A 13,092-nucleotide genomic window follows, 5' to 3' on the forward strand; every position below is an offset into this window, starting at 1 on the left:
CCCACACTGACAATTGATTGGTTGATGTCCTGAAACAGGCCAATTAGGATGCTCTCTGTCTTACATGCGCTAAATGAGGCAAACACACACACAGACGCAAGGTCTCCCTCTCTGCCGTGCGCGCGCTAAATTTCATATTCACATAGCTTTTCGAAAACCAGGACATTCAGTGTCCCGGGAGAGTTGATAAATTTCCCGGGACAGGTTATTAAAAAGAAGGACAATCCCGGTAAAACCGGGACAGGTGGCAACCCTAGTTGTGTGGTGATCCTAGTTTTTCCTCATGCCCTCAAAACAGAAGCCCCCTGTAACGTAGTGCTTTAAAGAAAGCGAGTGAGAAGAGGTGAATCCATGTGCAAAAGGTGTTTATTTAGTAAAATCCCAAAAGGTCCAGCAAACAAATCCAGTAAGGGTAATCCAACAATCTTAATCCAAATAACAGGCTCAGGTTCAGGGCAGGCAGAGTAACAATCAAAATCCAAAAAAACAGGCACAGGTCAAAAACACAGGCAGATACAGATAAACAGAATACAGGTACAGAAAACAGGCAGATACAAACAGAATGGCGATGTAATAATCAGCAGAGAACAGGTGTACAGGAAGTGACTTATATACAAAAACAAACAGGAAGTGTGAAGCATGAAACATGGCAGTGTAGCGACCTACAATTAAGACTGAAGAGACATTCACCAAGGGACTGTACCTTTAAGGAAGGGGTGGTAGATAATGACGAGTTCCGGTTTTCGGTTGTGTGTTGTTGTTTTGATATCACTCGCTGTACTGTGTGATAGTAGTATTGAAGTGGATAGTAAAGCTGACTCAACGCATCTCCGTTTCTTGTTTCCTCATTTACTACACTCCACATTGGTGACCCCGACGCTAGTTGAACACTATTGAATTATGTCACACAACGACGGTGGTGAAAACGCTGCGGCGCCGGCCGCTGCTAGCGGCGCGGCTAATGTCGGCGCTATCTACGCAGCCACCATTAAGTTACCGGACTTTTGGCAGCACAATCCACGGCCGTGGTTTCAGCACATCGAGGCACAGTTCCAGCTGAGAGGAATAACACAAGACGTTACCAAGTATTTCCATGTGGTAGCAGCCTTAGATGCCTCGACGACGGCTAGAGCTATGGCGCTGTTAGAGGCTCCGCCAGCTGACGGCAAGTACGACGCACTGAAAGCATTCCTGTTGAGCCTGTTTGAACTTTCCGAACTAGAGAAGGCAGACCGCCTGCTGTCCCTGAACGGCCTGGGCGACAGCAAGCCATCTGAGTTAATGGAGCGGATGCTGGCGGTGCTGGGCGGGGCGGATCCCTCGTTCCTTTTCGCCCACATTTTCCTGCGGCAGCTTCCATCACCCGTGCGCACTGCACTGGCTAGTTCCCCCCTCACTTCCTCCAAAGACTACCGAGCGCTGGCTGTGGAGGCAGACAGGATTTACCTCGCCAACCGGCAGCAGTTTGTCCATGCACTGCTGCCCGCCCCGCGCACGTCTGTTCCACCGTCGGAGGACGACCCAGAGACTGCAGCTGCGGTGACGGCCCGCCGACACCGTGAGGACGGGTGGTGTTATTACCATTCCAGGTTTGGGGCCAAAGCTAAGCAGTGTCGTCAGCCTTGCAGTTTTGTAGCCCAGGGAAAAGCCAAGGCCGGCGCTCATTAGCAGCTATGAGCGCTGGCCGTGACTGCAAGCTGTTATTCATCACTGACACCTTGTCCGGCCGGCGGCTGCTGGTCGATTCGGGGGCTCAGCGCAGCATCCTGCCGGCGATGCCTGTGGACACCATAGCTGATGGGCATGGCCCCCCGATGGACGCTGCCAACGGCACACCCATTCGTACCTATGGCACAAGACATGTGGAAATGTGTTTCGGTGGGCGCCGTTTCGGCTGGGACTTTGTCATGGCCGCTGTGTCCACGCCGCTCCTGGGGGCGGATTTTCTCTGTGCGTATAGACTGTTGGTGGACGTTACAAACTGCCGCCTGATCGACGCCCTCTCTTTTGCTTCGTACCCCTGCACACTGGGAGGGACAGGGGCGCTTTGTCTGTCGAACACACTGGCCAACGGGGACATGTATCATCGCCTGCTCGCCGAGTTCCCTGACATCACCACGCCCACGTTTTCATCCGCGGTGGCTAAGCATGGCGTGGAGCACTACATCACCACGGTGGGCCCCCCAGTCTACACACGAGCCCGGCGCCTCGACTCTGCCAAGCTGGCCATCGCCAGGGAGGAGTTTGCCACCATGGAGCGCCTCGGCATTGTGCGCCGCTCCAACAGCCCGTGGGCTTCCCCCCTGCACATGGTGACCAAGGCTGATGGCGGTTGGCGTCCCTGTGGAGATTTCCGTCGCCTGAACGATGCCACCACACCCGACCGGTACCCAGTGCCGCACATACAGGACTTCTCCGCCCATCTAGCCGGCGCCACCATTTTCTCAAAGGTGGACCTGGTGCGCGGTTACCACCAGGTGCCTGTCCACCCGCAGGATGTCCCCAAGACAGCAGTCATCACACCCTTTGGCCTTTTCGAATTCCTACGGATGCCTTTCGGCCTCAAGGGGGCTGCACAGACGTTTCAGCGGCTCATGGACTCGGTGCTGCGAGATATGCCATTTATATTTGTTTACTTGGATGACATTCTCGTGGCCAGTGCATCCGCAGACAACCATCTGATGCATCTTCGGCAGCTGTTCGGCCGGCTCAGTGAGCATGGCCTCATTATCAACCCGGCCAAGTGCGAGTTTGGCCGGTCGTCTATCACTTTCCTTGGCCACCACGTCACCCCGCAAGGGGCAGTTCCTCTCCCTGCCAAGGTGGAGGCTGTCGCCAGTTTTCCACGCCCACGCACAGTGAAGTCCCTGCAGGAGTTCCTGGGCATGGTAAATTTCTACAACCGTTTCCTTCCCCGTGCCGCACAGCTCATGCGTCCATTGTACCACGCCTTGCGGGGTAGGAGACCGGCAGACATGTTGGATTGGTCCTCTGAGATGACTGATGCGTTCGATGGTGCTAAAGCTGTGCTGGCCAACGCTGCTCTGCTGGCGCACCCGTCTCCGACCGCCCCAGTTGCTCTTACTACGGATGCCTCTGATTACGCCGTGGGGGCTGTGTGTGAGCAGTGGGTGAGTGGAGCCTGGCAGCCGCTGGCATTTTTCAGCAGGAAGCTCCGGGACAACGAGAGAAAGTACAGCACCTTCGACAGGGAGCTCCTGGGTCTTTTCCTCGCCACCCGTCATTTCCGTTTCCTGTTGGAGGGCCGGCGGTTCACGGCTTTCGTTGACCACAAGCCGCTGACGTTTGCTATGGCCAAGTCTTCGGAGCCATGGTCTGGTCGACAGCAGCGTCAGCTCTCGGCCATCTCAGAGTTTACCACTGACATTCAACACGTGGCTGGTAAAGACAATTTCGTCGCTGACTGCCTTTCCCGGGCAGGTGCTTGTTCCGTCCACTTGGGCCTCGACTATGCGGCTATGGCTGTGGATCAAACCGCTGACTCTGAGGTGCAAGCCTACAGGACGGCCCCGACAGCGCTGCTCATGGAAGATGTGATGTTTGACACGGCCAACGCTACACTCCTCTGCGACGTCTCCACTGGCCAACCTCGCCCCATGGTACCTGCTGGCTGGAGGCATAAGGTTTTTGATGCCATCCATGGCCTTTCCCACCCGGGGGTGAAGGCCTCTACCAAGCTGGTGGGGGCAAAGTTTGTCTGGCCGGGCCTGCGGAGGGACGTCAGGGCCTGGGCCGCGGCCTGTGTCGCGTGCCAGCGTGCGAAGGTGACTCGGCATACCAAGGCTCCTTTGGCACCCTTCAAAGTACCAGAGAGACGTTTTGATCATGTGAATGTTGACCTGGTGGGCCCACTTCCCCCCTCCCGTGGTTACACCTACCTCCTCACCATGGTGGACAGGACCACCAGGTGGCCAGAAGTGGTTCCCCTGTCCTCCACTACATCAGCGGAAGTGGCCCGTGCATTCATTATGGCTTGGGTGGCCCGTTTCGGCACACCGTCAGACCTCTCCTCGGACCGGGGTCCGCAGTTCACATCGGAGCTTTGGTCGGCAGTCGCCGAGGTCCTGGGGGTAAAGGTCCACCGTACCACAGCCTATAACCCACAGAGCAACGGACTGTGCGAGCGGTTTCATCGTGACATGAAGGCCGCGCTCAGGGCCAGCCTTACGAGCGGTGACTGGGCTGACCGCCTCCCATGGGTCATGCTGGGCCTTCGCTCCGCCCCTAAGGAAGATCTTCAAGCCTCATCGGCCGAGCTGGTATACGGCCAGCCTTTGCGAGTTCCGGGGGAGTTTCTTCCAGATGCCACGGCCCCGTGGTCGGCGGCTTCACACCGTGTTGCGTCTCGGAACATTGCAGACGCTTTTGTCCCTATTCCGACGTCTCACCATGGCCTTCCCCGGTCCTACGTGCCCAAGGATTTACCGTCATCCAAGTATGTGTTCATCCGCCATGATGGCCATCGGACCCCGCTGCAGCCCCCATACGATGGGCCTTTTCGTGTCCTGGTGGGGGGGTCTAAGAACTTTGTTGTGGATATGGGGGGCAGGCCTGAGCGGGTGGCTATTGACCGTCTCAAACCTGCTCATGTGGATATTGGCGAACCGTTTCAACTGGCCCTGCCCCCCCGGCGTGGGCGCCCACCTGCGGCAGCCTCCACCCCTGCCCCTAACCCTGTTCCTGCCCCGCCCTTTGCCCTTGGCCCCTCTGCTGTTAAGCGCAGCCGGTATGGCCGCCCAGTCCGCCCCCCTGTACGTTGAATTTGTTTGAGGGACTGTTATGTGCTGGACAGTTCTATTTTGTTCTAATGCATAGTGTCATATGTTCTATTTGGGGTACCTGTTCGGTCATTATGGGTGAATTCTGGGGGGGCCTGTGTAGCGACCTACAATTAAGACTGAAGAGACATTCACCAAGGGACTGTACCTTTAAGGAAGGGGTGGTAGATAATGACGAGTTCCGGTTTTCGGTTGTGTGTTGTTGTTTTGATATCACTCGCTGTACTGTGTGATAGTAGTATTGAAGTGGATAGTAAAGCTGACTCAACGCATCTCCGTTTCTTGTTTCCTCATTTACTACACTCCACAGCAGGATGTATATCAAAATAAAAGCCAGAACAGAACAGGATGTCAAAATAAAAGTCCAAAATACAAAAATACACAGAATACAAGAAAACACAGAACAAAACCTTACACCCCCTTTCTCCCAAAAACTTGACAACGGCTACTACACGCCTCAATACCTCCTTCCAGAAGTTTTGTTCATCCTTCATCTGCCAGCAAATCAAAGCATTGGCTACAGATATTTGTTTTGTTCTGTTTATTAAAGCAAGCATGTTACGTCAGTGATCCGCACTCTTTTCGTGGTCAGATATTCTCTCAGGATGTTTCCAGTCACAAACGCCTGTAATAAATGTATGAATTTGTGAGGAGAAAAGTTTGCATGATTAGCAATAAACCAATCCAGTTGACGGGGAGTACAGTAGCCATTCCTTAGGAACAATTTAGTTGTTTTGGAGACGAGACTGTAATAATTAATTTGTAAGAGAAAGTGTTTCTCCCTCATTCCACAATCTCATACAGATGCTGGATATTTGGCAGCTGATTCTGATAGACTGCAGCTATACGTTGTAAACTCTTCCCTCACTTTTTCTGTGATGAACCCCCACAAGGCCAGATCACCAGGAACAGCAAACCGTCGATTGTCTGTTTCATCATCCACCTCAGTCTGGGTGTAGGAGTTTAAGTCTAGCTGTTGTTCGATTATTTCTGGATGCTTCGGCTCATCAGACGCACTCTTGTTTATTTGATCAGTGGTGTCTCCATCACTAATTGATTGCTCAACAGAGCATAAATTTGCATCATCGTTAGTGGTGCTAACAGACTGCTCGCACCAGCGTGAAAAAAACTACATATTTGTGTGATTTTTTGTAAAGTTGCTTAATGTACTTTTTCTTTGATTTTTTTTAATTTTTCATTTGGCACTGCCACTTAGCTGCTGCCACTTCTCTGATATCTTCTCATTGTTTTTGGGGCTTTCGGCTGTCTGCCAATCATTTTCCAGATAGCTGTTGTGCGTGTCACGCTTAGTAGATGAGCAACTTACGTCTTAAAGAGCAAGTACTTTTGTAATTTTATAAAAAAAAAATATTGCTGGTTTCAGTTGGTGCCCCTAAGACTTTGGTGCCCCTGGGCACTCGCCCAGTTTGCCCATATGGTTAATCTGCTCCTGAAAATAAGTTGCTGGGACACAAAAGAAAGTCTGCTGTCCATAACATCTCAGTGGGAACAAACGTACACATGCAGAACTGTGATCTTTCAGGCTTTGATGGTCACATACGCTCATAATTAAGTCAAAAATTCCATTGGCGTATAAAATGTATATAAAAAGTTTATGTGTAAAGTGAAAAGTTTAGGGAAAAAAGTGGTTTAGGACGTATTAATCCATTACTATAGGCTTGTAAGTATAAGTGACAGCTGTAACTTATATGTTAATCAAAAACAATCTGCTACTTAATGTTATATTTATTTGTCTGTTTTTTCATTTGTTTCTCTGTTCTTATTTTATCACTTACTGTTTACTTGATTATTGAATTACTTGAGAACTTTTTACAATTCATTAATATTAGGCAAGCATTTATGTTATCTTAGTGGTCACTTCTGATTGAAGGCAATCCTTTATTCTGCTGATTTAACTCCTTTGGAATGGAATTCAATTGTAGTTCGGGGTTCCTCAAAATATCCATATTGTAGCATATTGTAATCTTGTTGTGAACCACCTGGGAGTGTTTTATTGATCTTCATCTGGTAGTTGTGGCTGCTGTGACCATAGACTAAAGCAGTCCGCCCCTGCCGTGTTTACATTAATAAACAAACTGAACCAAGGAGTAAAAGCACCAGGTTCTGAAACATAGACTCATGTCTGAAAACACCCTAAGATGTCCTCAGACAAGTATTGTTCAAAATTCAAAGACAACATTTTTAAAACGTTTTGGTCCATTTTAAATGTTGAATGGTGTACCTGTACTTTATTTAATCTCAGTCATGTATTTGATAACTGAAGCTGATTTTATTCAACATTCATCACAATACTTTAACTCTTACTCAAAGTCAAAAAACATAAAATATTAAAATTGAATTATGATGAGAAAAAAGTAAAAAACAAAAATCATTCAGAAATAAGTGAAAATTTTGTGATGTCTGATGAGAGAAATCTGATTTTATTACTGTATAAAAAAAATAAATCACACAGTTAATATAAACATAACTTGAAGTTAATTTCCTTGTAAATCTCACTGATGTTTCAGTAAAACACAAACACACATAAATGAAACTAAAATGAAAATGTCCATAAACACTAAATGATGACAGAAGAGAAACAAATTCAACTCACTGTAGATTTGATCTGTGTGTGAACAAACTGTGTGTCTCTGTTCTCTACAGGTTGTGGAGGTGTAATATCACAGATGAAGGTTGTGTTGCTCTGACTTCAGCTCTGAGATCAAACCCATCACACCTGAGAGATCTGGATCTGTATGATAATAAACTAAGAGATTCAGGAGTGAAGCTGATCTCTGATGTACTGAAGAATCCTGACTGTAAACTGGAGATACTGAAGTAAGATCATCTCTCTGATAGTTACACATGTACTGAGGTTTAGTTAAACATAAACTGTATGAAAAACACACACTAAACTGTAAAGGATCTGATCAGTAAGCAGATACTTCAGCAGTCTCATGAATAATTATGAGACATTGATACATCATCAAAGTACTGCAGTGTTTCACCACAACACAACCTGTGAAGATAAAAACTGAGATAAAGATTAAAATTAAAATTGTATTATTCTACAATAAAAATGAATGATTTAGTGTTGTTAGATTTCCCCTACACACCTGACTGACTTAAGTTACATAACCGGTACATCTATAGACAACACACACAAGACATTTATCCTCACCGGGTGTCCACAGAAGACAAACACTCAAGAGTCACACAACATCTTCTCCATTATGAACACTAGGGGTGTAAAAAATTTGATTCTTTGATGCATCGTGATGCGGACGTGGAAGATTCTGAATCGATGCACAAATGCCAAGAATTGATTCTTAAAAGTTATTTTACAAAATAATAATGTGATGTTATCAGAACCAAACTCAACTGCGGGAGAGGTGCTGCACATGGACAGCTTGAGAGCGCACGAGCACCCACAGCGGAGCTTAGTTTACACGAGCCAGTGCCGGTCTTTCCTATACGCAAAGTACGCAATTTGCATAGGGCCCCGCACCACTAGAGGGCCCCCTTGATCTCAGAATTATTTAAAACCATTATATCAAAGAAAAATTATTATTATGTTTAATGAAAACAAGACGCTATAATTTAAATAATTTGCAAACTTCCGAATTTGTGCGGGTTTTAAAAATACTTAATGATTTCTTAAATCACTGATATGTACTCGGACAACATGCAGGCAGTTTCTCAATCCGAAGGCTGCAGCCTTCAGAGGTCACATTTGTAGGCTGCATATGCGTCATAAAAACGTATTTTAGAATATTAACAATTATAATGTTGACTATTATTCTTAGTTAATGGTTAATTGTTATATTATGCTTATGACTTGCAAATGAAATGCTTATTTAACTTAAATAAATCAGGCTTGATGACGTATGCAGCGCGCATATGCGACATGATCCGGAGGTTGCAGCCTTCAAATTTAGAAACGGCCGCGTGCATGACGCAGAAGAGTGATTTGGTAACGATGCGCATATTATATGCCCACCATTGATTTAAAATAAAGACAAAGCTATCCGTCTGGAGCAGAATAAAGGGAAAAAACGTGAAGCAAGGGAACAAGATAAAGGATTTGCGCGAGCAGATTAAGTCAATGTAAAGACACGCGTCTTAGCATGGGGCGATTCAAATGACGCGAATTGGGTGACACAATTGCCGCGAAAACACGCGCTTTTTCCTTTGAACTTCAAGAACGCGCTCTTTGCGCGATTTTGACGAGAGAGAGAGAGAGAGAGAATGTATAATGCTTTGGCAATATTGTAAGTGACACAATCATGCCAATAAAGTTCTTTAAAATTGAAAATTGAAAATTGAAATTGAATTGAGAGAGAGAGAGAGAGAGAGAGAGAGAGAGAGAGAGAGAGAGAGAGAGAGAGAGAGAGAGAGAGAGGTAAGAATGGTGCCCACGTCGAGAAAACTTAATAGAAGACTTGAAATTTTTAATTTTTAAAGGATTAAAGTATATGTCACTCGTTTAATTACAGTATGTTAACTGGATAACACTGGATATAACTCATTGTATAGATAATAAAATAATGTATTTTGATTACACAAATCAAACCTAACTATATGATTGTAGCTGCTGACCAGCATAGGGAATCTCTATGGCTAATTTCTAAGACATGTTGCTGATACAGTACTGTGTGTTGTACCTTATCTTGTTAATTGAGTCTTTTTGGGCATCTTATGCCTAGAATTATTCAAGGAGATTTATTCTTTTAACTTCCTTTAAAGTTTGATCAGTTGTGCATAATGACATGTGCAACAAATAGATATAGGGTGTCAAACTCATAGATTTGCAATATTTAAAATCAGACACTATTTTTAAAATATTTGGGGTCAACCTCTGTGACAGCTTTAAAGGGACACTTCACCCATTTGCATTAAGCTTTGTATAGATAGAACTCCAGTCATGTTTTTGAATGGTCGTGCATCATTTCCTCAGTTGCCGCTGAGACTGGAGAAATACAGATTACAGTGTTAAACATCCTTCTTTCAATGATGTAAAAATCATCATTTTGCATCATTGAAAGAAGGAAGTGCAATGTCTTTGTTGAGGGAATGAGACTACAAACACCCCTTTTCTCTGTAAAATAGGCACCAAATTCTAAATGTATGTTACATTTCGACTACAAATATAACACTTTCAATAAAGATTAATGTTTCTACGGGTGAAATGCTCTTTTAAAGCTGAAACTTATCAAATCCTATCAGAGGTCCAGAATGTCATTGAAACACACCAGTGGCTTTGCTGTCATCAGTATTAAACATGTTACCCCTCGAAGTACCCCTCCCCACAGAGCCCTCCACCCACATAACAAATCCCAATTTAACTCCTGTGTATTAACAGTATGTATTTATATGTAATTTAATTTGATTCATTACATTCATTTAGATCAGGTAAATTTTTTAGTGCTTCTCACAACACATTTTAAATCAAAACAACTTATCAGCAAATACATGTTTCATGTTATAATCAGCAAGTTTATCAGTCAGGGTTTCAAAGTAATGTGCATATGGGAATATTATACAGCTATAAGATAATACACTATGTGGTTAGTTAACAACTAACTAACAGCAACATTGACTGGGTTTTACCCAGATAGCACAGGTACGTCTGTGAGATGTCTGGTAAAGATCTGGAGATCTGGAATACATCTGGTGTGTAAAAACATCTTATAAAGGAAAAGAGCTGCTTTACATACATTCTAAATCAAAAACGTCTTGCAGACATCTTCAATATGTCTATATGACATCTTTTAGGAGACGTCTCACAGACGTATTGCAGATGAGAAAACAATTTAAATAAGACATCTTGCAGATGTAAACGCAGACATCAAATAGACGTCTCCGAGATGTATGTGTGCTATGCTATAAGGGTCTGAATGCACTGACAGAGGGCCCCTCACAAAGCTTTGCTTAGGGCCCCCCAGCATCTAGGACCGGCACTGACACGAGCAGTAGATAAAGAAAAACCAAATCCATCTAGCCTTATTTGACTAAACCTAAACTACAAGAAAACAAAATACATGTTGGGATGATCTTCATCTGCCTTTTCTCTGTTCAGTGAGCGGCAGGAAGAAACAGCACCTTTCATTTACAGACTCATCTGATGTGCTAATAGCGTTTCCAAAAACCTGCTGCTAAATGTTTAGATCTAGATAAGAACATGAATATACTTCTGTAAAAATATGAACATCATTTGTTATTCAGACGGAGACGCTGGGTGTGCTGCATTAGATAAATACAGTAATACTGCCAAAATCACTGTGTATAATGATGATGATTAGATGATATGTCAGTTACAGTTACATATCGTTATGCGGTTAACATATTAGTTATATATGTCGATTCTGAATCGATTCATGAGGGTCCAAACGAGTCCCACCCCTAATGAACACAAACACTTGAGGAAATAAGATCATGTGTTCAACCTGACAGACTCTAGTCAATGTCTTTGAATATGATTTAATCACGGCTGAATCCTTCTCATCAGAAAGAATACAAGAGTTTATATAGGATAGATACAGGACAAAGTCACATCATTTATCTCTAATATGATTTATTCTTCATATCTGCAATTCAGAAACTCCTCTCTGTTACCATGCAGACGAAACCAAATTTAACTTTCTTGATGACCTCAGCTTTAACAAGTCATGGGGTTTTAAACTGAAATCGTTTAACCACACATACTTTCTCTATTTCAACACACATTTTGTTGTCAAAAGCTTACAGTACAAATGTTCAAACCTGTAAGGAAAAGACATGTTAGTTATAATTAGTTATGATTCATTTCAATTTTCTTCACAACGTGCAACAAAACTCCTCTGTTAAAATGTCAGAAAATGTAGTTTGGTGTTTCTTTGATGAAATCTTTGCTGATATTATTGTGTATGAAGAGTTTTTCTCCTCATCGTGTTGTTTTTATAAAGATGATTAAAAACATTAATCCATCATTGACACTGACACACACATTAATAATGTTTTTATAGATTGAGTGAAATTGATCTTTAAACACTGTAACATCTTTAAATGTAAGATCAGAGTTATGTTATCTCCAGCTGATATTCCTCCTGTAATAGAGGAAGATTTTTACATCAAATACCTGATGAGAATTACAAGTGTGAGTCATGAACTCAATACAGATTTATGAAGAAATGTTCATGTGGTTTAGGACATCTAACACTAATAGTCAGCTGTGTGATGAATTTATTTGACATTTAAACACACATGGGCGGTTTCCTGGACAAGGACTAGTCCTAGACTAAAATAAATTTAAGAGCTGTCCAAACTGAAAACAACTTGCACTGACTTTAAAATACATCAGTGCCCTTTGTTATGCCTCAGAATAATGATTTTAGTAAGGCATGTTTGTTAAAACTAGTTATATTTTCCAATTAAACTATGGTCTAGTCCTGTCTTAAACTAATCCCTGTCCGGGAAACCACCCCACAGTGTCTCAGTTACTGAGGGATTGAAAGAGGAACATTACATGAGAAGATGGAGGTTAGAGATTTGTGTCAAACTTTGTAGTTTTGTATAATTCACATAAAGTCTCTGTTCTCTACAGGTTGATGAGGTGTAATATCACAAATGAAGGTTGTGTTGCTCTGACTTCAGCTCTGAGATCAAACCCATCACACCTGAGAGATCTGGATCTGTCTCAGAATAATCTAAGAGATTCAGGAGTGAAGCTGATCTCTGATGTACTGAAGAATCCTGACTGTAAACTGAAGATACTGAAGTAAGATTTTGAGCTGATGTTCAGACAGAAATCACATATAGATTATAGTGAGACTATATAGAGATCATAACATCTGTAATGGATTCATAGACACTAGTCAACATTGAAAGGAGATCATAAAAGTTAATCTTAGGGTGTTTTCAGACCTGTAGATCGATTTCTTTTGAAACCGGGGGTTAAATGGCTACAATGTTGGTTCAGTTTGCATACACAAGGCAATATTTCCAAATGTCATGTGTGTGTAAACTTTCCTGTGCTTATTCACCTTATTCCGCCACGCCCCTTTTCAATTCTACGCTCTTCCACATTTTGTCAACCGACTTCCGCTGCTAATATGGCACAGTGCATTCGGTAGCTAGTTTGATGATTAGAAGATTGTTTGTAGTTCACTATAACTTTAGCGAAATGACAGATATCGCACCATACTGTAAATGTTTTAAATTAGGAGCACGGAGAAAACTTCATAGGACGCTCGGATAGTCTTATAACGTCCCATCAATCGTCTCGTGGTTAGACGATATGAAGCAGCTGCGGCAA

At 43.9% G+C, this 13,092-nt stretch overlaps 1 protein-coding gene across 1 annotated transcript in view; it reads left to right on the forward strand.

Moving 5' to 3' along the window:
* LOC135771637 (protein NLRC3-like) overlaps window positions 1-13,092 on the forward strand; it is a 122,454-nt gene that overhangs the window by 75,874 nt on the left and 33,488 nt on the right. Inside the window, exons 6-7 of the mRNA XM_073815400.1 lie at window positions 7,464-7,637; window positions 12,382-12,555. Of these exons, the coding sequence (XP_073671501.1) occupies window positions 7,464-7,637; window positions 12,382-12,555 (348 nt within the window). The remainder of the gene's footprint in view (window positions 1-7,463; window positions 7,638-12,381; window positions 12,556-13,092) is intronic.

This window comes from Paramisgurnus dabryanus, chromosome 8 (assembly GCF_030506205.2).
Source record: "Paramisgurnus dabryanus chromosome 8, PD_genome_1.1, whole genome shotgun sequence".
NCBI classification, from domain to species: domain Eukaryota; kingdom Metazoa; phylum Chordata; class Actinopteri; order Cypriniformes; family Cobitidae; genus Paramisgurnus; species Paramisgurnus dabryanus.